General features: G+C 39.8%; 1 protein-coding gene across 11 annotated transcripts in view; it reads right to left on the bottom strand.

Annotated features, from left to right (window-relative positions):
- Window positions 1-25,441, bottom strand: part of RIPOR3 (RIPOR family member 3) — a 63,692-nt gene that overhangs the window by 12,659 nt on the left and 25,592 nt on the right. For 6 of the 11 annotated variants that reach the window (XM_068700908.1, XM_068700907.1, XM_068700906.1 and 3 more), the window contains 12 exons: window positions 22,124-22,252; window positions 17,653-17,799; window positions 14,721-14,799; window positions 13,963-13,986; window positions 13,774-13,827; window positions 12,847-12,996; window positions 11,812-11,875; window positions 11,373-11,416; window positions 10,577-10,702; window positions 8,306-8,451; window positions 1,433-1,562; window positions 210-791 (listed from right to left, as the gene is read on the bottom strand). In XM_068700908.1, coding sequence (XP_068557009.1) covers window positions 210-791; window positions 1,433-1,562; window positions 8,306-8,451; window positions 10,577-10,702; window positions 11,373-11,416; window positions 11,812-11,875; window positions 12,847-12,996; window positions 13,774-13,827; window positions 13,963-13,986; window positions 14,721-14,799; window positions 17,653-17,799; window positions 22,124-22,224 — 1,647 coding nt within the window. In that variant the 5' untranslated portion in view covers window positions 22,225-22,252. Of the gene's footprint in view, window positions 1-209; window positions 792-1,432; window positions 1,563-8,305; window positions 8,452-10,576; window positions 10,703-11,372; window positions 11,417-11,811; window positions 11,876-12,846; window positions 12,997-13,773; window positions 13,828-13,962; window positions 13,987-14,720; window positions 14,800-17,652; window positions 17,800-18,358; window positions 18,420-18,765; window positions 19,106-19,129; window positions 19,231-22,123; window positions 22,253-25,441 lie in introns of those variants that run through there. The other 5 variants (XM_068700915.1, XM_068700912.1, XM_068700914.1 and 2 more) reach the window with 5 other exon arrangements.

Raw genomic sequence — 25,441 nt, forward strand, 5'->3', positions numbered from 1 at the left:
GCAACACAGCGCTTCTGTGTAGTCAGCTCTCAAGGCTGCCTTTTCTGAGTACTGACTGACCTCTGGCGGCCAAACTTATTTTTGGGGAACATGCCACTGACACATTCTGATATCAAACCCACTACAGGGTCACGAAATTTTTACAGCTCCAGGAGTAACAGTGGAAACTACCTGCAGTGGAAGCTACCAAATGTAAAACACCACCGTACCTTTAATTTATCCCTCATAGATAAAACTTGGTATTCCAATTTCTCCAGTTGGGCTTGCCTGACATCATGTAATTTCAGCAAATTTAACAGTTCTTGGAGAGTTTTATCGATTGACTTTGTACATCCATCTAGTTTTACATCATTTGCAGCATTCAAGCTTTTCTGGCTAATGTTTTCTTGTTCTGTCAGATGGCGATTTCTGGTCTGGTTGAAAGAAGCTCTGCTGCCTTTGCCACGACTCAGAAAACTAGGTGGGTTACTTGGAAATCCATCCGCACACGGAGTCTTCTTCAGAATGTCCAGAGTTGCGTGATTTGGAAGTGGATGTTGCTCTTCTGCACAAGCCTCTTGAATAATCACCAATGGCAATGTCCTGTGGTCTGCAGCTGGAGTTGCATTTCTAGACTCTGTCCCTTTCAGATCTTCAGAGCTGAACGAGTCTGCTTCACTCGTCTCCACGGGATCGTGAGCCTTACTCCTCTCATGCACACCAAAATCACAGGCAGCCAAATAGCTCAGTATGCTGGGAGGCTGAGCTTCTTCACTTACATCCCCTTGGTTCTGTCTTTGTTGCAAAACAGACTGCAGCAAACAAATGTATAGGTGAACACATATATAACTGAAAAGCATAAGACACCACCTAAGACAGAGAGCTGTGGTTTCCTGGCATGGTGAGGCAACACCAAACCTGACTTAGACTTGATATTAGGGAAATGTATATATAACCTTATCAGTATTTGAGACACATTGCAGAAACAGAGAGATCGCATAAAACAACCACTAGATTAAAACCCTCTTGAATGCATGGAGAGGTTTTTCTATTCCCTTAGGCTACCCTTGGCAAAAAGCTGAGCCGAGGAAGAAGGCGGCTTTTTTTTACATAGCAGTTCTAAGGTACTGCTCTGCGCCATGACTACTGAGGCTGGATCCTAGTTGGATTCCCACTACAGAGTATTAGAAACGCGCCCAGAACCCCATCGTCCTGGCTGCTCAGAGGCATATTTGGCAGGAATTTATTTTCTTCTACAAAATCTAAAATGATACTCAAATTAATAGAGGTTAAAATAAAGTAAATATAATAAAACTAAAATACAAAGAAGCCCCCAGATAATCTGCAATGGTTCTAGAATGTTACATGTTTCCACATTTCTGAGTATGCTCTTCAATAGCCTAATCTAATCCACAAATCACATCCTAGGTTTGCGCTTCCTCAGCATACTCACCAGATAGTATTTCTCTCTGAAGCTGGGGGTATTTGGTGGGGTCCAGTTGTATAAAGAGTTCTTCCTGCTACCCACAGAAAACTTGGCAGTGGTTCCAGGTGACAAAAACAGGTTCTCCGTGTCAAAGGGTCTGTAGCAAAAGAAACAAAAACCCATGTGTCAGTACAACCAGCAAGTACAGCTACGTCTAGCAACAGGATTAGTTAGGATTTGAATTGTGACATTTAATAAACAGCAGGATGAATAAAAGGAAAGAGGGACTGCCTCTCTGACCAGTATCTTTGGTTGCACCGGCAGAGAAAGAAGGAAGTAGGTGAAAATAGTGTATATTTTACACAGAATTCACAACACCCTTTAGAAAGAGACCTGTGCCAAACCTGTGCAAAGGAAGAGCCCAACACACCAGCAGTCTGACAAGTTCCCTGTCCCGCTGTAGTTTTCTACGTGACCAACAGTGGTGGCAAGTATGGTACGCGTTGCTTGCTGATAGCCACTGGACAGCTTGTGAGAGACACACGTATCAGACAGAAAGGAAATATAAAACATATAATAAAGGAAAACTGTAATTAATTTTCCTCCTCTTAACTTCTCACGTTGCACATGGACAGCATCCCGCAGTGCAACTCACCACTGTCATCCTCAGCATGGAGGTAACGCTATGGGAGCTCGCCTAATACAGGTTAATTGGCAAAATTAACCAGTGTCACCCAGCTGGGGTTCATCAAACAGGCCAGCTCCATGCAGTCACACTAACAACCATCTGTATTGTCTCACTGTGTAGAAAATACATCAGATTTCTGACAGCAAGAACCTTGTAGCCAAAGCCTGCTGTTTACTGATGGAAGCAAATTGCTTCCATCCATGGTGCTTCTTAAGAGACACAGGGATCCATTCCTCAGGTTTTTCATTTGTAGCTTGTAATATAGCAATACAGTAATGCAAAATGACTCTTGGTAGGAAAGGCACAGGAATAACAAGGTAAATCATCTTGCCCCTTTGACAATTACTGGTACCCTCTAGCAAAACACAGTGACAGAGCTGCCCTCCACAATTGCAGGCAGTCGCTGTTACTGCAGAAAGCAGGAAGAGAGAGCAAAAAGAAGGGTGAAGACACACTGGAAAGAATCAAGTCTGCTCAAAACCATCTATTATCTCTTGCTTTTAAGCTCTTTGGGTACGATCTGTCATCCTGCTCCGCATCGTACAGCAAACAAAGCATCACGTTGGGACAGATCTAAGAGCCCATCTCACCCAACAGCTTGACGTTGACAGAAGCCAGTAAGGAAATGCACAGGAGACAGGTCGGCTGTAGCAGGCCTCCCCCAGACGTATACTCAAATTTCAGGCAATCCATAGCTTAGATGTGTCACGCGCCAGACTTCATAAGCAGAATATTGCCATCAATCGTCACTAGCAGACAAACTTGCCCTTAGCTTGTCTAGCCACTTCTTGTAATCACTGACACAAGATCTGTGTAGGTCAGAAGGACGCAGAAGTTTGGTTATTCAACTTTGAAACACAGAACAAGTACCTCGACTGGGGGTGTCCTCTGTGGCTAATCGCCTCCTTTTCACACTGTGCACCACAAACACCTCCGCCTACACAGCAACACTTTTTCAAGTGTGAAAAATTCTAACCTATTTAGTGTCTCCTTGTGATGAAAGTGACCCCAACTCTGACCATTTTTGTTGTCCTCTTTCTATTTCTACATTGCCAAATGCACGTTGACCTTTGCTTATGACTCATTAACCAAAATGCATGACATTACAACGCCTTCGTTAAGGCCAACGCTAATGCTGTGTATGACACTCCTTTAGCTTGCCTTAGCACCTCTGCAGGACTTCAGCATTCATGTCCAAAACACGTCCCCAGCCTGACCTTGAAGAGGTTTACAACTCATCAGAGCTTTTGTTTCCTAGACTGAACCTCCCATGACATCAGCAGCTTTGCACTTTGACACACTCAGGTGCCTCAGCCTTGCCAGCACCGTGCACGGATACCAGCGAGATGTTTCATCAAACCCACACCCTGCGGAGGGGTGAAATACTTGAGATTTCTACCATTTCCTCACCCGTCTTCATTTTGCTGTTGGGTGTGTAAGGAGGACACTTCCTGGATTACATCCTCAGAGAAACATAAGTAATGGGGCAGAGCTCAGAAGAGCTGAACTCAATTCTGTCTTCAGCTCCCAAGGCTCTGAACTCCTTGGGAGTTGACAGCACCTAAACCAGCCTCCTTCTGTCCAGTCCCACCACGTATTAAATAGCCATAAGGCTCATGGTGGATAGACATATCTGAATGTCCCCATTAAGCCTGCAGATCCAGGCTTGTATTAATCCCAACAAAAACTCTGGTCAGCTGGAGCAGGCTCACTTATTAACATGTTGTGAGATTTTTTTTCCTTTTCTAATGACTATACATGCAAACATAGATGCAAATTTAGCAGGGTGATCAGAGTTTGGTTTCTGCTGGTCATTGTGGCATAATGAGCACCTATGTCAAGATTGGCACAACTTGTTATTGGACTAAGCTATGAAACATCATTTGGATCCAAAGCACAGCAGTATATTGATGGACTACTACCTAAACATACCCACATGAGCATTTATTCATATAAGTTTTTGGCTATAGCAGGACAGTCAGTAGGGATGTTTCCCCTTGTGCTCCCTCCTCCTCCCCCCCAAAAAAATAGAAAAAAAAAAGACTTTTTTTTTTTTTTTTTAAATTCTCCCTTCAGAGTTTCTCTCCTTCTCCAGAAACCCTTGTGAGCCAGGCCAGCATATGCTCAAAGCAGGCAGAAATTACAAGAGCGGTTGTGGCTGGCTGGTACCCTTAGATCCCAGAACGGGGTGCTAACTGAAGTTTTGAGAAGAGAATACAGGCTTTCTTTTTGTCCTCCATGAGACAGAATTCAGACTGCTGTTTTGGTTGGCAAAAGAAACCAAGGCTCCTGCCAAACTGGCCAGCAAAGCAATTCTGCAACAGGCCCAAGCTCATTCATGCTCCTCATGGCATAATCTATAAAGGAGCTGAAGGAACTTTTATTAGAGGCCAGAAGACTAGTGGCCTAGTTAAAGAAAATATACATTTAGAAGTGGAAGAGTGATCTGCACTTGGATTCCTCACAAAGCAGGTCCGTAGTGAAAGCTTGCCTTTCAGGGACATTTGGGCATGGCTGGTAGGTTTGTTTAGTCATTCTTGAATCAAAGAAAAAGCAGCTGGTTTAGAGTGCTTTATCTTTGAAAATAGAAACAGCCTGAATTATCACCATGCAACTTCTCATTCCTGTAAACAAACAGGCTGTCAAAGAAGAAGAGGCTGCCAGCCTGCCTTCTGTGCTGAAGTGCTCTGGAGAATCCACTTGGTAGGATCCCAACACCTTCCACAGAACTGAAACACAGCAGAGATGCACAGCTGAAATCTTCTCATACACAGGGAAATTCCAAGTGGGGATTAACTACCAAAAAAGTGCATCACTGCTAGTCCTTCTCCCAGCTCGTTTGTTGCCAGCTCCAAAAGCTGGGTGATGTTTGTCCCAAATGCCATAGGAGGGCCCGTCTTTGCCAGTCAAAAGCTGCTGCAACAAGCAGGTATCAACATAATTTAAGTTACACATTTCTAGAAAATTCAGTCACAAATACCACTTGCTTTGGAGACATAGGCTATCATCTGAGAAACCATACAGTATCCCAGAATAGGAAGGGCTTTTCTTCATACTGCTCTTTTGGAAGAAAAAAATTTGTAACATACATACATATTTATGCCAGTTATTGACAGTGACAAAAGCCAAGCAAGTAAACTCAGCAAGAGCAAGTATGAAGTAAACCCGTTAGAGGGCCATTGGTGTAGGTTAGCACAAAAGAGAAGTGATCTCAAACCTCCATCACAAGCGTGCCATCGCTCAGCATGCACTTTCCATAAGGGCAAAAACAAATTTTATACCTAGAGTTCATTAAAGCATGTCTCTTTTACTCCACAGAGATTTCTAGGAATGTTAGGCTTGAAATCATAGGGAGAAAAGACTTCCCTTATAAGAAAGGCACTTCTGCAAACAGTATTCTGCCTGTAGTCCCTTCTGCCTTAAAGCTGTGTAGAGGGTTTAAAGCCAGTGGGAGTTTTGGAGGTGTATGTGTGCACTGTGGGGTGAGTGGGAAGAAGTGACAAATATTTGTTTAGCATCTGACTTTGCTAGGGGTGTCTAAGAGCCCATATAAGCTCCATACCCCCTTTTTCTCTACTTCCTTCCCCAATTTTAACACATGCAAATGCCAAAACCCAAAAGTTCAACGGGCCTTTAAAAGGTCTTTCATTTTAAAATCTGTTTCTACATTAAAAAAAAAAAGGTATCATGCAGCATCCTCCCTCCACACACTTGTCAATAATTGTAACATGAACATGTCTGCTTTCAGATTCAAATGAGAATATGTATGTGCTTTGCCACAAGTAAGAAGCTTCACAGAACATACAATGCATGGTCACAGTAAGCTTCCCGAGTAAGGCTTTGTTACCCAACTAATTAGTGGCTCAGCTTCTCAAATAAGTTAGAGGCTTCAGAAGCCTCAGAGCAGCTGCAGCAACTCACCAAAACATCTACTGATACCCAATGTTAGATCTCAGGAGGAAAAAAGTTGCCATAAACAACAGGTGCACACAGAACTCTGCTGTGTAAGTTTGTTTCTCATCGACTTGGAGCAGTGCTGTTTGAAAATAAGTTTCACATGTTGGTGCTAAACCTTATGTTTCAGCCCAATTGTATTTACAGTTCAACAGAATGGGTTTTCAAGAACCACAGTATACACAAAAGGCAGGCAGAAAATAGCATGCTGATCAATAAAGCTCTTTTTTCCTCTCTCCCAGAAAGTCAACCTGAAAACTGTTTCTCAGCACTCAAAGGTTTTCTGTTGCAATTCCTATTCATGTGGCAGTTCTCCCGTTTGTGGCTTAAAAGACTAAATCAAATTATGTCAAGGTTTAATTATGTCAACAATTAAGTGAAGGTTCAAGTCAAATTATGCTTCCAAAGGTAATTAAAAGTAGAAATAGGGTATTAAGACTTGATTTTCAAGCCTGACTATAAAATACATTTGGTTATTTTACCCAAAGGGCAGGGAAATGTTTCTCTTTTGGTAAGATCTATTTGGCAGACCACACATTAAACACATACAAACTTTTTATTTTTAATTTTTGGTGATTTTTAAGAAAACAAGAAGCCACCTAGGTCAGAGAAGCACTGTTTAAGGCCGTGTCATGAATGAGTCTGACCTGCAAGCCATTACATGGTGCCCTTCCTAATTTAAACGTTGTTCACTTTCTACTTTTCCCGGAGAGAGCCTAGATCCATAAGGACCTTCTGGAAAGGCCAATCTTTGATGTCATGTTCAAAAGCTCCTTGGACATGGTGGGCTGAGAAGAACTGAGCACCACAATAAGCCACGTACAGAAGTACAAGTGAGGATGTCCCACTTTTTAATTAGGCATTTCACTAAAACAACTAAAATTAATCCCTGCACAGTAGCAATGGGAAAAAGCTAAGAAGTTTTGATTTGTTACAGACAAGATGCTCACTGTGCACTGACATTCCCAAGCTTTAAGCTGCTGCCTTTGCTTCCCAAGAAATTGAGAAGCTTTCCCCAATACCAATCTGATCTGTTGTGAAGTTTACTGAATTATATAACTGCTTGCCATGTTAGGAAGGTAGGAAAAAAAAACACCACCATCCTACAGGCAAGGTTATATCAGGGTATTCACACAGCCCAAACCCTCACAAACCCAAGAAAAAGTAGTAGTTAATGAGCTGCAAAATCATTTTCCTCACTTCTTCAGAGATTCTCAGGAAAGCAGGTCACTCATTTTCTTACTAATAAAAAAATCTTAAGTTCAGAGAGTTATCATATGATCTGTAGACAGAGCTACAAATTAATACATATCAGATACTGCTGTTGGGAAAGGACTAATTTAGGCTCATCATACACCTACTCAGACATAACCAACTAGAGTTGAAGAACTGTAGAAGAACAACTAGAAGATAAAGCCTGGCAAGACTGCAGTGGTACACCCAAATAAGAAAACAAAGCAGAAGTAACAGTACAACCTGAAAAATCTATAGTGGTATGTCTAGAGAAGAAGTTTGAGTGCAGCATCCACAAAAGTGAGAATTTGTTTTTAATAACATCAGTAATCAACTACAAAAAATAGTACAAACAAGTATAAAACAATTTAACAAGTCACAGGCACCATGAAAATAATGAGCTGTTTTAAATGTGCATCTGTATACCAGGCTTCCCTGCTGTGCACAAACAGGCCTTATATCAACAACTGTGGTCATAGTGCAAATACGAAGGTGCTAAGTCTACAGAGAAGCTTAATTTTTTAATGACTTGTGGCCTGGTAATAGTAATTGTCCTAGATTCCAAGTGAGTATATTTTTTCCATTGTGCCCAGAAGCTGCTACTTGCAGTTTCATTTCATAATCTTTAAGATTGTTTATGTACATACATCAATTGGAGCTAGGGTTGAATGCTCATTCAGAACAGTCCTAAAGTAAGCGAAAGCTTACAATCAGCTCTTGTGGCTAGCCATGGCTGTGGTAACAACAGTAGAAAGGGTCTGAAACTGAAGGGTCACAGAAATAGGTTCTGCCCCTTCCACCCTGTGCTTCCATTCCAGAGGGCTGGACCCACAGATCCAGAGATCAGGCCCAGCAGCTGGAGTTGCTGTAAGGAAGTGTGAGGCTTCCATCTATCCTGCACCTGCTCTGCAAATAGAAAGAGGACTACAATGCTGAATGCTGCTAAGTGACATACATGTACTTCAGAATCTTTATTTCACTTTTTCTGGCTCCTTTTTTTTTTTTTCATTTTAAGCTGTACTTACTTCCAGAGGACCTCCAGTTGCAGCTTGATAGTGCCCAGCTCAGTTATATCCACAATGATTGCCTGAGGCTTGGTTGTAAAGAAGTTTATGCTGTCACATGTCACAACTCCAACTAGAATAGTGGCCAGTCCTCGCAGTTCTGTCACCTGTGGAGACAAATATCCATTTTTATCTTAGCAGATAATCCTAAGAGTCATGTGTATGGAAAGGCAAATTTCCCAGGCTCAGATTTGCTCGGAGGCCCACAACAAACTTAAAACCTCGATACTCATGTCTTGGATCCTGAACTGCTGTGAGCCAATAATCCCACAAGGAATATGCCATGGATTGCTAACACAGAAGAGGAGATGCCTGGGCCATGGAAAGAAACAGAGCTGTACAGCACTTCTAATAACACAGTTTGGAGAACTGTGATTAAGAACAAACGTAGTCTGAAATTTGGAAATTCTAGCTCAAGTAGTCATTGATAGTACAGAGTCCAGCCTGCATCTTATTACAAGAACACTGTCATAAATATATATATATATAAATAACACAAACAAGTATATTAGCCTACCTACACTAGAATATTTCAGGTCTAACCTGCCTGAAGAATCTCGAAGTGCAGCTGTCTCCATCTACTGTGACCCTTCTAACTGTTCTGAGCTAACCTGTGGAGCAAAATCTGAACATAAGAACCAGTTCTTCCTTCTAGCTCTGCAGGCAGCTCCAAGTTCATTAGCAATCCAGGTGCAGGCCTGCAGTTTTTTCAGCTACTTAAATAAAACAAACTAAATCAAACTTTTGCTATACATCTTTGCTATTGAAAACACATCTATTCTGCATCAAGTTGTTCCAAAACAAGTGCATAAAGCATCAGACAGTACAGAATTTTGGCACAAGTACCAAAAGTCCACTTCAGGAATTAGTTCCATGCCTGCGTCTCCTTTAAATGTAAGCAAAAGCTGTGCTCCTAGGCTCCTCTCAGAAAGTTCTTTGGCACTTTTCAAGTTTATATTTTTTTAAACCTACTATGAATTTGTTCTGGGTAAAGATTAAGAACAAATTAGAAAGAGAAGAATGGTGTGGAGAACATTAGTCAGACTTCCGTAAGCTGACAGAAAAAGTAAAGCTTTGCATTAGCTCTTATGAAACAAAGCCTTTCATTGTCATAGAAATACACATTTTTACAACTATTACAGGAAAAAAAGAAAAGCCTCTCAATTAGCCTCTCACCTGATCTTCATTGTACAGCGGCACCCAAAAACATGTTATAAGCACATTTCTAAAGGCTGTGCTGGCAAGATGCCAAGAAGTCCCACATATGTAACCCACTTCTTGTTGCCGGATAGGAGGGGAATATTGCAATAGCTGCTTTAACATCAATGCCAGAGCTTGAAACCCTACACTGGCACAGTTTCCTAATAGACTAGGGTCCAGCACAGACTTCGATCTCAGCTCCTTTTAGGTTGACAGGAGTCACAGTGCAGATTCCAGCCCATGAAAGGTACCAGACTACACTGGAATTGCTGTTTAAGGATTAACTCCACCTGCTAGGTATGTACCAGAACCAGTGCCAGCTGCATAAGGGTCCACAAGTACTACAAGCTTCCTCCAAGAAATACCCACAAAACATCACAGACCACTACTACTGGTCCCTTACTGTTAAAGATAAGGCCTCTTTTGAGGTACTTTATCTTTCTTCAGCAACCTGATACTACTACTTAAAGTACACCTCGTACTGACATATAAATGCCATTAGCTTATTGGAAACATGGAGCATCACTTAATGCAAACATGACAAAACAATCTGTAGCACACCCACATATGGGGATGTTTGAACTACACATTCAAAATGCACATGTGCAGTGATATGTTTTCCATATACCCATTTTTCTTTTTCAGTAGAAAACAGAACTCTAGGTACTTAATATCCCACATGGGTAATACAAGTAATACACATCTTTGTGTCTCCACATTTAAACTTTACCCTACAGTAACCTAGATATTGATTTAAGATGTCTTTTTTTAAAAACAAAAACACAGACCAGACTCCAGAACATGGGAAAGCAAATGCACCAGTACAGTACACAGTGCTCCTAGCACTGGTAAGGAAGAATAGAAGTAGAATTCTGTTCAATACACAGCACGTTGATTAAGTGCTATTTTTACATGACTAGGAAAATAAAACTATATAGGAGTTTTGACAAATGCATGGTACACTAACAGGTAAGCAGTAAGATAGAAGACCTGTTAACACACTGATTCCAATCCAACCATTATACACCACACCTTGATTTCAAACTGCTCGTGGAGATTAGGTATGAAAATCTTTTCTTCTTCGTCCCATGTTTGGCTGTCGTCAGTCTCAATCTTGCCTTTCAACCGCCATTTTTGGCGTCCCAGTCGCACAAAAACCTGGAAACCACAAAGAGAAGGATGGTAGGTCAACATAACCCAGAACACTCTCTGGCCCACAAGCCTCACTCTGTTCCAGTACTGCAGAGGCAAAGCTGTTCTTTTGATCACTGTGCATTTAGGAACTCGGATAAAGTAGAAGGCTGGAGGCAAGGTTCAGGCTGTCAGATTTAACACCTTAAATCAATGTCTAACGACACATCCCATCCATTCCAAAAGACTTGTAAAACTATGTCTACCTGGTGCAGAAGTACTGAAATACAAGGCTCATTGGAATTGATTTGGAATCACTACAAGTAGGAGAGCAACCCTGTAATATACTGAGATGCATTCAAATCGTGCCAAGGGCAGTCTTCCAAGAAACAGGCAGCAACTGTTACTTGATTCTAGGGCAACTTTGAAGATAAAGACCTGCTAGGTTGGTTTTCATAGACAATCGCTGCCATCTGTTAAAACCTCTCCTAACACTTAAGTCTTTTTCTCTTAAGTCTCAAAGGCCAGAGCAACCAATGAGTGTGCCAGAGTACTGCCCTCACCAGAGCAGTGCTTGGTTTTATCATAGCCTGTTTACCCACTCGCCTTCTACGTGTCGCACCCTTGCACTCCGGTTCCTCTACTGTAAATTCATAGCAGTAAAATAAAGGGCAAAATGAATCACTATATACGGCACCTCATATTGGTCCCCTGGGCAGAGACGTGCGAAGCCCACCAAGCCTGAAAAGAAAAGAAAAACTCATCGTATTTGAAGAGTTTTATGATGTCCCACAAAGCTTCAGCTTACAATAAACAAAGAGACAATCTGGTAAACACCCCTTTGTGCTCAGCTCCATGCAGAAGCTATTCCTATAGCCCAAACCTCTTCAGAAAAACTTCAATTGAGACAAAGAAAGAAAGTTTGTCAGTTTTTGTACTAGAGTATAAAATACCATTGCAGATCTATTTCATAGCACTGAAGCAAACAAGTTTGCCAGAATTCTCTTCAGGGTCTGATCCAGAAAAACAGTGGAAGCAGCCAACACTAATTTTGGGTTTCCTATGTAGAAATCTGATTTGTTGAGAACCTATTTATTCATCTGATAAATCTCAAAGAAAACACGCGAAGAACATACCTTTCATCTTCAAGTGAAACTCTCCTAAATGGACCTCCAACGCCCCTTCTATAAAGCACATGTCCTAGAAGGAAGACTGAACAGTCACTAGGAGTGAAAAGCAGTGAAGAGTAGCTACCCTTCCCATACATACCATTTTCTTATCTTTAAAGAACTTTGGCAGTTTTGTTGTGTGTGTGGTTTTTTTTTTTTTGTTTTGTTTTGTTTTTAATATATATTTTAACTGATAGACAACAACATTTGCACTAGTGAAGGCCAATGGAGAGATCATTCATACCACTTTTCACAGAATTTCTAGGTTGGAAGAGACCTCAAGATCATCGAGTCCAACCTCTAACCTAACACTAACCAGTCCTCCACTAAACCATATCCCTAAGCTCTACATCTAAACGTCTTTTAAAGACCTCCAGGGATGGTGACTCCACCACTTCCCTGGGCAGCCCGTTACAATGTCTAACAACCCTTTCGGTAAAGAAGTTCTTCCTAAGATCCAACCTAAAACTCCCCTGACGCAACTTTAGCCCATTCCCCCTCGTCCTGTCACCAGGCACGTGGGAGAACAGACCAACCGCCACCTCGCTACAGCCTCCTTTAAGCTAGAAAATTGTGATGCCTCTCCACAGTAGAATGGAATTGCTTAAGCAATTCACCTTCAGTTACCTTCCACTGTTTGTTCTACAAAAATAGCATGGCTTACTTGTGATGTATTTAATTCTCATCACATTACTTCCAGTGGAAGTCATAATTCACTCCAGTATTAAAGCAGAAATTAAATGAATTTTTCAGTTGTCCTCACAAATGCATGAAGCCAAGTTAAGTAGGGGACAAAAAAGAAAAAAAAAAAGGAATAAAACACAGAACTCAAGAGCTTTGCCTGCGAGGTATTTATCTCACAAGCTTCAATTTGCATTATATACCTGTATTTCAGTTTTGTTTTTAAACCCCCACCAATAATAAAAAGCCAACAGCAAGTTCTGGTACGTTTTCCGCTAAGAAACAGTCAGGTCATCACTACGTATGAGCAGTATTCCCTACCTCTGTACATCCCTGAAAGTTCTTGTAGAGCTCCACTAGACTCTCCCTGGAGGCTTTGGTGGAAGGAGACAAGGCAAAGGCATGTTTCATGTTAGTGGCGCCATCACGCAGTCTGCACTGGATACAGTAAGCTTCATAGAGTTCTTCCACCTACAAGATTTTTAGGTGAGGAAAAGAATTTACAAGAATTACCCTGACATAATTTTAATATGTTTTGGGAAGGAACATTGTCAGTCCTTAACAGAGGGGGAGAAAAAAAAAAAAAAAAAAAAAAACTCAAACCACCCATACCCAAAACCGATTATCTTGGTATTGCACCACAATGCAACACCTGCATTTTACAGACTGATCAGAGTGCAACAATTTGTAGATATTCCAGCAAAAGAAGGAGGGGATACTGAGAAATAACTCACTCTGTGATTATTAAGAAGTGGAAGACAGGGAGTAGAGTAACACTTTGTTCAGGGAAAAATTACTCAGGGAGAAGAAGGTTAATTCCCTGAATATACATTAACACACCTACACCTTTACCCATGTCAGAGGAGAGATTTAATTCCTTTGGAAGCAGATCGTAGATGTCACGATAAAGAACAGCCCACCTAGGCCCCTTGTGGGAAAGGGGGCAGGGGGATAATGTGTGAAACTTCCGAAAGAGTTATTTATTTTCCGAACAAACTGGCAGAGTACGCAAATTGGTTTCACAGGCAAGCTCATGTTGGGCTGTGCCAAACATTCAGCCTGAATAGAACCATTCAAGAAAATAAATAAATAAAAATCGCCTCCTTCAGTAACAAGAGTGGCTACAGCTTTCAGAAAGTACCCAGAAATTCCCCTTCACACAAATTATAGTTAAAGTATTTTCTATTCAGAGAGTTTGCTTACATAGCAATGTAAGCCTTACACATGCAACGTATAAAACCCCCTTACCTTGCTTATGTGGAACTCCAATTTTCTAATGTATCTCTCCACAGAGCGAATTTGCTTTTGAAGAGGGGAGAGAGAAGGGGGACTTGGTTAGTTATTTCAGTATTTCCTAAACATGCCTTTAAGTAACACAGTAAGCAACACTTTTTTTTCTTCACCTACAATATTTCATCTCATCTTTACAAATCTTACCTTATCCAGGTCATAGTAGAAAGCCTGAAAGAAAAAAAGCACAGGCTGAACAGGAGAGCATGCATAGTAACAATATTTTGACTTTTATTGCAAAACTCACTATGCATTTAGTGACACTGAATTAAGATGTACTGTTTACTACAAGCAGACAGACAAAAACTTTTAGAATCAGTCTCATTTTCTGCATGTGGCTGGTTTGGCACTTCCAACACCCCAACGGATGCTTGAAATGAGACATTCTTTCACCATCAGCTATAATAAGGACTTGAATGTTCATTGGTCATGGTGCACGGGACGTTTTTTGTCTAGCTATTACTTTCCAAATGGAAGGCAAAGTTGGATCTGAGAGTTGTCTTTTCATTAGCACTGTTGCTGACAGTTCTAGGGAATTGTGAACACAGCAGAATCTAAGTTGTTAGGACACATTCACCAACTACTGAAAACAAAGCCTGGTCTTTCTGCTTCTCTCCATACAGACTTAGGTATGAACACTGATCACTGAACAGACACATGGAGATACTACCTAAGTAAGAAAAGGAATACAATCTAAACATCATGTTGAAACGGGGAAATTCTAACTTCATTTCTCACATCTAGACCTAACTTACTTAGTAAATTCTAGAGTGTGCTGCTATGCTGGATCTTACCTCAGTGTTTCAACTGTAAAACCCCTGGGAGTCCCAGAAGTGAGAGATACCATCTAGTTTTGTGCCAACCTTTTAGAAGTCATTTAGGCATTAACATTAAGAGCAACATACCAATCTGGAGTTCCTTTTCGTATCTTTGTGCCGACCAGAGAGATAATCCAACTCAGCCTGATGTGCTTCCAAGTATTCACTGGAGAAAAAGAAAACCTCAAGTGTTATATCCTTCTGGTACATTCATTATAACACCTTCTCAAATATTTTTTTCAGTAGCATGTTAAAAAGTAACTTTTTAACATCTCTAGAGAAGACTTCTCTTGCTTTACTCTAGATATTTGAATGGCCATATAGAGGAATGTGGGTCAATGGATGAGAAGGGATGGTTTCCATAAGTAAATATTTGTCCTATATGTAGGACACTCATAGAGGATCAGGAGACAGATGTATAAGAGCATCTGTAAGAAGAGGAACTTAAATATAAAGTGAGTGCCCACAGATGTTCAATATTGCTACCCAACATTCAAAGATGATGTACATTAAGAATCTCCCTAATCCTTGTCACTCCTCCGGGAGGAGAATGCTACACTGCAATTCAAGAAAGCTAACACTGGTGCATAATGTATATACATGTGCACATGCACACTGAATTCAGACTTTTTTTGTTGTTTCCCTTCATTTAAAATAAAGTGAAAGATAAGCTTTATTCTAGAAATGTGAAGTAAAAAAGCAGCAGAGCTGGAAGAACTACTGAAGGCAAGAAGAAAGGAGGGATGTAGGAGGAGAACAGCAAGTTTTAAAACACAGCCCAACACACAAAGCCCCTTTTATTTTATTTTTTTCCATTTTTTGTTTGGCCTTCTGGAACATTTTCTGTTAGGTAGAAAAACAGTTCATTTGTTCAGCAAGTCTTATCTTACAGTCACTGAGGAGTAAGTTGTCAACCAATTCCACCTTACAAAGTCAAAGAACTGCAACATGAAACACTTGGGCTGCAGAACAAAGCTCATAGAAATACTCTTAAGATAGGGCAGATGTCATTCGGTGTATTAGCAAACAGAAGTGAATACCACCTTCTAGCATACTAGAAACTTTCTTAATGTAACCATTACTTTTTCCAGAACAGGAACTATTTTGCAAGGTGTGAAGCACTTGATGCCAGTTGGCTCCCACAGAGTTGCTTACATGCATGGGTTATCCCTTTGGAGTTCTCACAATGCCTTGAACTATTACTGCTGACAACATCTCCTTCCAATTTTGCTTTTAATACAGATCATGCTTAGGTAACTTTTTCCTCTAATGTTGAAATAGGAAAGAAAAAGTCACCTGGTAAATACAGCATAAGACACAGTCGCTGAGCAGTCAAAATAACTTCATGTCAGACGGCTGTACTTTTCACATTTGCTTTGATGCATTTCATTTTTCTTACTGTTGACAAAAACAGATCCTTCAAGACACTCAATGGCTGCAGCATTCAGCAACCTACTCTTTACCTTTGCCTGTTAACTGCTCAGTGCAGGAGTAGCCAGGGCTGGTTGCAAGAAAGACTTTGCTTTCCTTTTAGGAGAGCTTTGTCACTTTTAGATTTAGGCATGTTAGAGTTGCTAGCTTGATGGAATGGTATCCAGATGGTTAACAGAAAAGAGTTATTTGCTATAGCTATAAAAAAGGAGGCACGTAAAACATATTCTGTTCTAAAAACTCAAGTCGCTCCTGCACCAAATGGACTTAATCTGTATCTACTTAAAGTTTGGACTTCCTATTGCTATTCGATACAGTTGTTTTCTGTAGGTTACTTTAGTCAATTAGTTAGCTACTCAGTTTTGGCATGATTCAGATCATATGGCATTCCCTGTAGAACTGGGAACACTAATCCACTTTATGGTTTCTCTCTCTAAGCGCTGATAAATTCTAAACTCTGCAAAAACATTTAATTTCATTATTTGTTTTAAATCTAAATCATAAAAAGACATGGACTGTGTTTTTTTTTTTTCCTCTGTTCTTTTTTAGGGCTAGAACTTAATAGTCCTTTATCAGAATAAAAACGTGAGCGTGCAGTAAGTTATTACAGTGCTTTTTATGTTCTTTCCTTAAGAAAAAAATTATAATCATAATTAATACAGTAGCAAAATTCTGAGGGAAGCAGAAACACATAGAAATGAACTTCATTAGTGGGATGCCAGCAAAAACATACATGAATCAACTGTTAGTGGGATGGCAGCAGTAACAAGAAAGTAACAGGTTTTACAAATCCAAATGTCAATATTTTATCTTCCAACAGCTGCCTCAGGGTGTAAATGAAGTTCCTGCAATATTAGACCAGATCTATCAACATGAATTCTAATGATTCATATTTTATATAGTAAGGTTTCAGGACTTAGTTAAAGCTTCATCAGTTTTCTCTCACTAATGGAGTCAAAGATGCAAAGTGCAAACAGCATTTACCACTACTTCTCAACTTCTGGTCTGTAACACCAAGAAATCAAGCTTATCTGTTTTATTTGCCATTTCAGATTGAACAAAAGTGTTTCAGTGATGTAACTGACAGCTCCCTCAAAGCCAGAACACCCCAAATTCAGGTTGCCAGCCCAGTCTTTGATCTGTTATGTCTGCTACATACACCTCACATCTGCCAGATGGAGAAAATGGACAAATTGGGCCTTTAGCCTTTTTAGTCAAGTCTTTACTAACATAACATTGTCCACAACCATAGACAACAGTAGTCAACTATAATAGAGACTCTGAAATAGTGCTACTTTTAAAGCAAGAAAACTGAAATAACACATTTAGTAATGTTATTTACACTGCCATAAGAAGATAGAGTTGTACTACAGATCTGTTTTATCACTTCAAGTCAATTAAGTCTTTCAGGGGGATCTGCTTAGCTCTTCTCTTACAACAAGCCACCCAGTGATGAAAGAAGATCTTTAAACTCCAGAGTAGCATGCTATTTAAAGAATGGCAAACGGAGACAGAGAACAATGTCATACACAGAGTTAAGTAGCATGACTAGGTACAGTAAATTACAATATTTAAAAAGAGTCCTTACTTAAGTCCTTTCTTCAAAGCTTCAAAAATTTTCTTCACCTGCAGTGGTTTTGGATCCCAGATGACTGCCCCTTTCTGCAGTGAAGAATATGCCTTGGGGGACTTCAGTGACATTCTTGATCTCACTGAACTTCTGTTGAGAGACTTTCTGTAGAAAAAGAAGAGAAATATGGGAAAGACGCAAAACACATCACCTCGGAGAAGACATGCCTAACCCAGAGAGTTTCCAGTTTCCGAATCCCATGTATTTTTACCAAAAGGATTAAAGCTCTTGGACACACTGAAAACACTTCAATGGATAACATTAGAACATTCAGGCCCAGCCCCACATACCCAATGAAGAAAAGCTACAATTTTTTTTTTTTTTTTTTTTTTTTGACTCCAACAAAAATAAGAAGTGGTTCCTTCTCCAAGACTGAAGCAGACTCAAGGACTCAAGGAAGCCTAATGGTTCTCTTTTGCCCCTTTTTAAAGGCAGAAGAATTGTGCAGGTCTCCATTTCTTCAGGAAGTGGGGGATATTAAGCAAAGAAAAGAAAAGCTCATTTCTGGAACAGGTAAAGGATCATACTGTTAGTACTTGTCTTAACAGACTTGTTGGGCCACTAGCTGAGGCCCTAATACTATGTACACATTCACACTAGCTGCTGAGTCAACTATAGATCTAGTCATGCTGCAAGACACAGACATTGCTGTTCTGACTCTCACCTGCAATTCAGGAAAACGAGGCAATGACTTTTTGATCTGCTCGAGGCCTAACAACTGTGAACTGGAAGTAGAATTCAAGAGACTTTTGCTCTCCAGCTACCAGTAATCTCCAGAGATAAGCTAAACCATTTACACTTCTAAGCACTAGCTTGGACACAAGAAGCACAGATTATGACAAACACACACAATTAGCTTTAAAACACTACCAAGAGACTGGATAAGCTATTATCTTTCCAATTGACAGAGCTAACATAAAAAACCTTTAATAACAGCTATCTTTTTGCTTGTACTCACTAAAGGGAGCACTTAAAGCCCTACCATGTTTTAGGAAAGCCTACTACCAACCCCAGATTACACACAAGATATAATTATTACAGTGTTTTTTCAGAAACTAACACTTCACTTACTTTTAAAAGCAACTGCAAAACCAAATACTGTTTCTAACAGAAGTCCCACATGCAGGACTGCTTGTGCTAACCTGATGAATTACAACATCCCTAACCATTAGCTATGTATCTATCACATTTAAAGCAGAAAATGAACTCTCCACAAATGGTTCTTTCAGATTGTCAGGTTCCTGCTTGGCTTCTAGCTAATATAGTCTTCTAAGTCTTAATTATTTTTATCTAGTTTTGTTAATACTCCCTGTAAGTCGAGGCTCTAAAATAACATTAGCTAAAGAAGTTTCCTGTTCCATGAGACTGAGCCAACTGGTTGCACTCAAAGGAGCTTTCCACCTTCTCTATAATCCTCGTCCTAAATTCAGCTCACCTGGGGAAATGATGAACTCCAACAGGCTTAATAATTATCCATTGGCTGCCTTAAGGTCTAGGCATGTGACTCAATGCCTAAAGAGATTATTGAGCTTGGTGATTAAATAGGCCCAGCAAACCTGAGAGCTGTTCCCAGTCCTACTCTAGAAACCTTTAAGTAAATACTTTAGCTATCCTGGTGCTAAATTTCCACTTAACTTCATATTTTAACACCTTATCTGTTGCCAAACAGTACTAGATATTTAGTTTCTTCACCACAATGATTATCTTATTTTTTATGATGGCTTAATGTAAAGTGTTAATCAACCAAACCACTTGGAACTCAGGTTACCTATAACGAGGAACACAAGTGTTAAATTAGAAACGTGCAACGTTTCCCTAAGATAATGAATCTTTGAGTATTCCATGCAAAATGAGAGGGTTTCAACAGGAATAACACTGGAAGTAACAGTCCAGCCAATAACAACAGTTGAAAGAGTCTCTTATAAGGATCGTGACTTAAAATTCTTTCATGCAAAGAAATGATTAGTATCCATTTTCATGTTTTAGATGAGTACTCCAAAAGGCGAGATACCATACGGAACATATAAGGCAATTCTATCTTTTTGAAATTAAAAAGCCCAAATTACTCCTGGTTTTTGTTTGTTTACTTTTGGGGGAATTAAACAGTTTTGATATTTACCTTCAGAGTTTTAGACTGCAAATCCTAAATTCAGAAAATCATTTCCCTTCAGTTTCATGTACAGCAGCTAAGCAGTACAGCTAAGCAGCCAAAAGTCACCCTTTTCCTCAGTATCTGCTAGTGAGTGATGCAGCCCATAGGCACTCAGTGCACTGATGTTTAGAAACCCACGCATTGCATAGAAAAGTTGAAGGGCTAGCTTGGGACCTCAGGGACAGTACCTAATGTTAGATGCTATGTCATTTTCCCTTGTGAACCTAGTAATTTTGGTATTACTACTAATATTTACTTCCATTGTGAGGAAAAATGAAATAGTGTGTCTGACTGAGAGCCTCAAAAGGAAGTTGCTAAACAAATGCAAAAATATATTTAGCATCTGCTTAAGAATCTCCATGTGGACCTGATTTGTGTGTCATCCTTTGGATAGACCTTGCATAGGGCCCCGCAATCTCCTGCTGTGTTTTGCAACAGTGCCTGAGAGAGAGAGAGAAGTTAGGAGAGGGTGATTAGAATATTTCTTTGCTATGCTGGAGAAGGCTCTTGGGTGTTTACCAGGCTGTTACTGAGTAGTACAAAAATTTTTCTTAATGTCATAATTCCTGAACAAAACTGTCTGTCTAAACATTTAAATAACAAAAAGCAACATCATAAAAAAATGCATAAAGAGAGGCATCTGGCTAGAAAACCTTTGCAGCTAAAAGTAAGAGAATAATCTTAAGGGATACAGAAACGTTTCTGTTTTGAGCATTCTTACCCCACTGGACTGTGTCTTTGTTGGAGAAACAGCTGTTCAGCCCCTTTCCTGGTAGATCTTTTCCCTGCTTGAACTCCCACTATGTCACTTGAGCTCAAGTCTGCTTAAACAATTTATTGTCAGTGTTTTCTTCAAGATCTTAGATGCCTAGTCTTTGCTAGGTGGTGTTATTTTCCATCTTCCACAACAAATTAATTTATTCAAATGTAAAGACTTTTTGTTCATATCACAGTCATGCTGGAATTTCATTTTTGCTCATACTTTACCACACTACTTTTACCTAAAAGGGTAATACAATCATTTGCTTCTTTGAAAATATATTTTATCAAATGACTCCAGTATTTTAGTGATACACAATATGATTTTTTGGGATACAATACTTTTAGAGGCATACTTTCCAATACCTCTATATGATACTTCTAAATGATTTGTTATTATTCTAACATGCACTGGTTGTCAGGGATTATATTACTTTCTATTTATGTATCATATCTTCAGAAAGCACTCCACAGGCTATACAAGGATCACTAAATGAAGAAAAAGAACAAGAACACTTCTAGCAGAAAAGCTGCACAGCTATCTGCATAAAGCAAGGCTACACAACAATTTGTAAATAACCAAAAAGGGAAAAACAGTGCAGGATGGTTTAGCAATTACCATGTTGGACTGAAAACTGAAGGACTGGATTGCAACCTTGGCTATACTATTGACCCGTTACTGACAGTAGTGAATTTGCAGTAGCTTTCTTGGACTCTTTGTCTTCCTCCCTTCCTCTAGTTTGTGTCATTGCCAGAAAGCAGTCCTTCCTCTCATGTAATGCTCCTCCACTTAAATAACTGGAGGAGAATTTTAGTTGGGATCAATGGCATTTTTTGCCAGGATTCACCATTAATATCACCATCTTTTTAAAAGTCTATGAGATTTTCAATTACCATAACTATTCAGAAGGCCTTCCACTTTATCTGAAAGCTGCTATTAGTCAGAATACACCTTTTACTACCAGGGTCACTAGAACAGATGTCAGGGAAAAATGCCTCCTACTGGAACATTAATACTAATTCTTGAGCATGCTGAGATCCCAAACATTACTTTATGGAAAGTGGAAAACTGTTTTTTGGTATTATTTATCCATATCTTTTTGATTTTATTATATCTGACCAACTTCAGCAAGTGAGATCATCTCTGTGATCACATTTGCTTTTCACCCTGCAGAAACACAGCAGAGAAGTGGAAGTCAGTGATTGTAAAAGGTATTAGGTAACACCTTTCAAATCAACATTTTTCTAGAAGAAATGGACACTATGAAGAATATGATACATAATCTCTCTCACAAACCAGAAGTTCAGCTGCCTCTGAAGCACAGTGTATATAGCAGTAAGACAGTATAGTGTAAAGTGTAAGTGCTTACCAGTGAACCATGACAACACTCATTTAAGTTTTAAGATCAAGATTAAGAAACAACTTCTATATATACCTGATTTTGTTAAAAAATACATTCATGGTACCTAACATTCATTGTCCAGATGATCAGATGCTTTTTTTTTGGTGTTACTTACGCTAATTTTCTGCTTTGCACAGTGCTGAATCCAGTGAAGGAACAACTCCTGCTGATACCACCGCCATCCCCAGGAGACACGAATGTCAGTTTGACCGACATGATTGCCAATCAGCAAGTCTACTGGCTTCTAAAATAAAAGGAAAAACAGATGAGTCAAAACCTACTTGGCAGTTCTGGCTTAGACCTGTGCTGTTGCAAGTGCTGAGCTGCAAGAAAGGGGAAAGTCAGAAAAACAGGCAGTAGATTAAATAGAAAAAAAAGACTTCTCTGCTATACAGGTTTCTTCTGTTGCCATCCACAATACAATTAATAAAGTACTAAACAGTGCAATGAAATCTCTTATGCCCTCTGCAATTGCTGATTGATTTTACAAATTCACTATGTAAAAGCCAGAATAACCTCTATTCACAGGCTGTCTGCATTTCTGATTTTTAAAAAGCCCTGTAATTGTCCCACTGCTTAAGGAGTTCACGCCAACCCATGTATTTCCAAATCAGTTTGAATGCCAGAAAAATACTTAAGCTCCAGACTTAGTCAGGTCCAAAAAAATAGTTCTTTGCGTCTGTGCAGAGCCACACTGAAATCAATGGTAGAATTGGCCGAGTGTGGTACTTAAGCCCAAGGCAGAAATCTGGTTTCAACAGTAAATTTCAGGTTCATGCTCCTCCTCTGGCAGGATTTCCTTTGGATTGCTGTCTTCTGTTTTCCATCAGTCAAACTTTTTTGCTTTCTGGAGAGTTGTGTTCTTTGCCATATGTCTATAGAATCCAAGTTACAATATAAGTAACAGACATATCTCTCAAAGCAGCTGTAGAAAATCACCCGGACAATTAATATACAGCATTCCCTTCCTTTTCCCCAAAGCTGGTTTAATATAAACACCACAACTTGCAGCTTTGCTTTAATTGTTTTAATGAGGCCAAAATGAGGGCCAAATCCTAATTTCCTCTCTTAGTTCTTACTCCTGACTCACACAAAACTCCATTTGAAGTTGTTGAGAATTTTTAACTGATTAAAAGAAAAAGCTGGGGTATCTATTTGTATAGAGAAGTACAAACGACAACAAAGACCTCCACATGGAGATGCTCCATGCAGAAATTTTTCCTACATTATAGAACACACTTTGAAGATCAGTGAGATTACCTAATCTATCAGTGTAGGTACTGGAAAGAAACATCTGCACTAAACCCCTATTCCCCCCACATTATTCCAGCAGCATGGATGCAATTACTCAGACTAGAAGCCATGAAGTGTCAGGGTAAGACTTTTCCTGGCTCTGCCACTAACTTGGAGAGCAACCTAACTCAATGCTCTTCCAGACTGCATACAAAGATCTAAAAGGTTGAACTATCCTTCCCAAGAGGGATGAGATTGTAGTGTTTTGCTGATTCTGGGCTAGTCTACAAGTACAGGGCATTACTGTAAGTGACTATGCTTTAGGTATCATTGTCTACCAAGGCAGTCACTAAGCTGTTATGGATTTCCACAAGCAGAGATCCTGTTGGCAAGCAAGAACTGAGAACCGATCGTTTCTTTAGAAGCCATTCAGTTAGTGCCCTGAGCTGAGCTAAAAGACTCCTGTTTCTACAAGATCTGCCAAGCTCATGAACACATCTGTGAAAAAATAAAATCAGGCAAAGCATTTTAGAAGAAGATGTGAAAATGATACATTTGAGGCAAAAAGCTACCTTGCTTTGCAAGCTACCTAGTTTGTTAAATAGAGAAAAAATATTGGATATAGCTAGTGGTTTTGTATCTAGTGCACTGAAGCCCACAGGACTCCACAGCTCCAGTAGCATCAACAGAAATCTGTTACACGGACAAATTTAGATGCACCTTAATCACCTTTAAATCATACTCTACAGCACTTATGCTCTGTTGCTTTGAAACGATGCCTCCTTAACACCCCTAATCAGAGAGCATACTTGAACCACATCACAGCTGAAGTTTCAAAATATTTTCCATTCTTTCCTCTGGTTTTCAGATGCTTATGTCTGTGAACAGTCACCCCATCAAAAGGATCAGTAGACTAAAAAAAAAAACATGCAACTTGCTGAAAAATGTCATTGCATAACAAGCTGTTAAAGGAAGAAATAAAAGGAATAGCCTCACGGTTATTGACCACATCCCTCCTGAAGGCTGAGCCAGATTCCCAGGATCCATTCCTCAGCTCCCTAACCTGGGAAGCTTATTTCTTGAGACAGGACAAGGAAAGAAGTGCAGGAAAAGCTTTTCTGACTTTATAGGATTCCTAAGGCCTGTATAGCAAGAGAACAGAAGCTTTTCAAGCATATAGATAGGAAGCAAACAAAAACAAAACAAAAACAAAAACAGGGAGACCCTTGACAGGGAAAGTGATGTGAAAAATGCTGAGATAACTTCTGAAATACAAGTCTGTGGTACAGAACTCTCAGCATGAAGAGTTATGTTGGAAATGTACAGGCCCTCAAACTTCAGCTGGTGAAAGAAAGAAATTGCTTAATCTGCTTAGACTTGATTCTGTTGCCACATATGTATTTATAAATCAAATATAATTTCAGACTTTAAGAAAATATTGCAAATTAGTAGAAATGAGAGATGAATTGGACCTCACTTGTGCACAGCCATAAACATTTAAAAATACTCATGGGTTGTTTGGTTTTAACAGCACAAAGCTCAGCCCTCAAGGTCACTGACTGTGTCATGTGCAGCTCCAACGTATAGCTACGTTTACATGCAATTCACAAGCACATTTTCACAGTTCCTTCCTATGAGAGAATCTGAATAATATTAGGAAAACAATGTTAAAGGAGTTATCTTTCTTATTTTAAAATTATTTTGATAAAGCCAAATACCTCATGGTACACACCGGCACACGTATTTTGGTTGTAACCTAGAAATCTAGCAGCTCGTTTCACACATCGGACTAGAAGGTCATAAGAAGAATGTCTTGACAACATTTTAATAGTAAGAAAGATTTATACATGCAGTTGTTTAAACACAGGGTTTCGCTAGCCAGAGTGTCTGTACAAAAGTGCTGAGCTATGTTACAACTGCCCTGAGAAAGAGCATCTGGACGTGTCTTCAATTTCAACTGTCCCTTTAGGCTAAAAATAAATCAGATAAGGACCCCCCTACAGCCCAACAAAGCTGAGCTCCAATCTATCTTCCAACCTGTAATCTCTGCTGGGTAGGCCAACGTCTTCAGATCTCTTAAATGCCAGGATTATACCCTGGGGAGCAGAGGTACTTCCTCACTTTTAATCTTCCCAAAAAGCACAGAATGTGGATACAGTAGCTAGCATGGGGCTGGCATGTGTCGAGTACAGGAACATCA

This window comes from Anas acuta, chromosome 16 (assembly GCF_963932015.1).
Source record: "Anas acuta chromosome 16, bAnaAcu1.1, whole genome shotgun sequence".
NCBI lineage: Eukaryota > Metazoa > Chordata > Aves > Anseriformes > Anatidae > Anas > Anas acuta.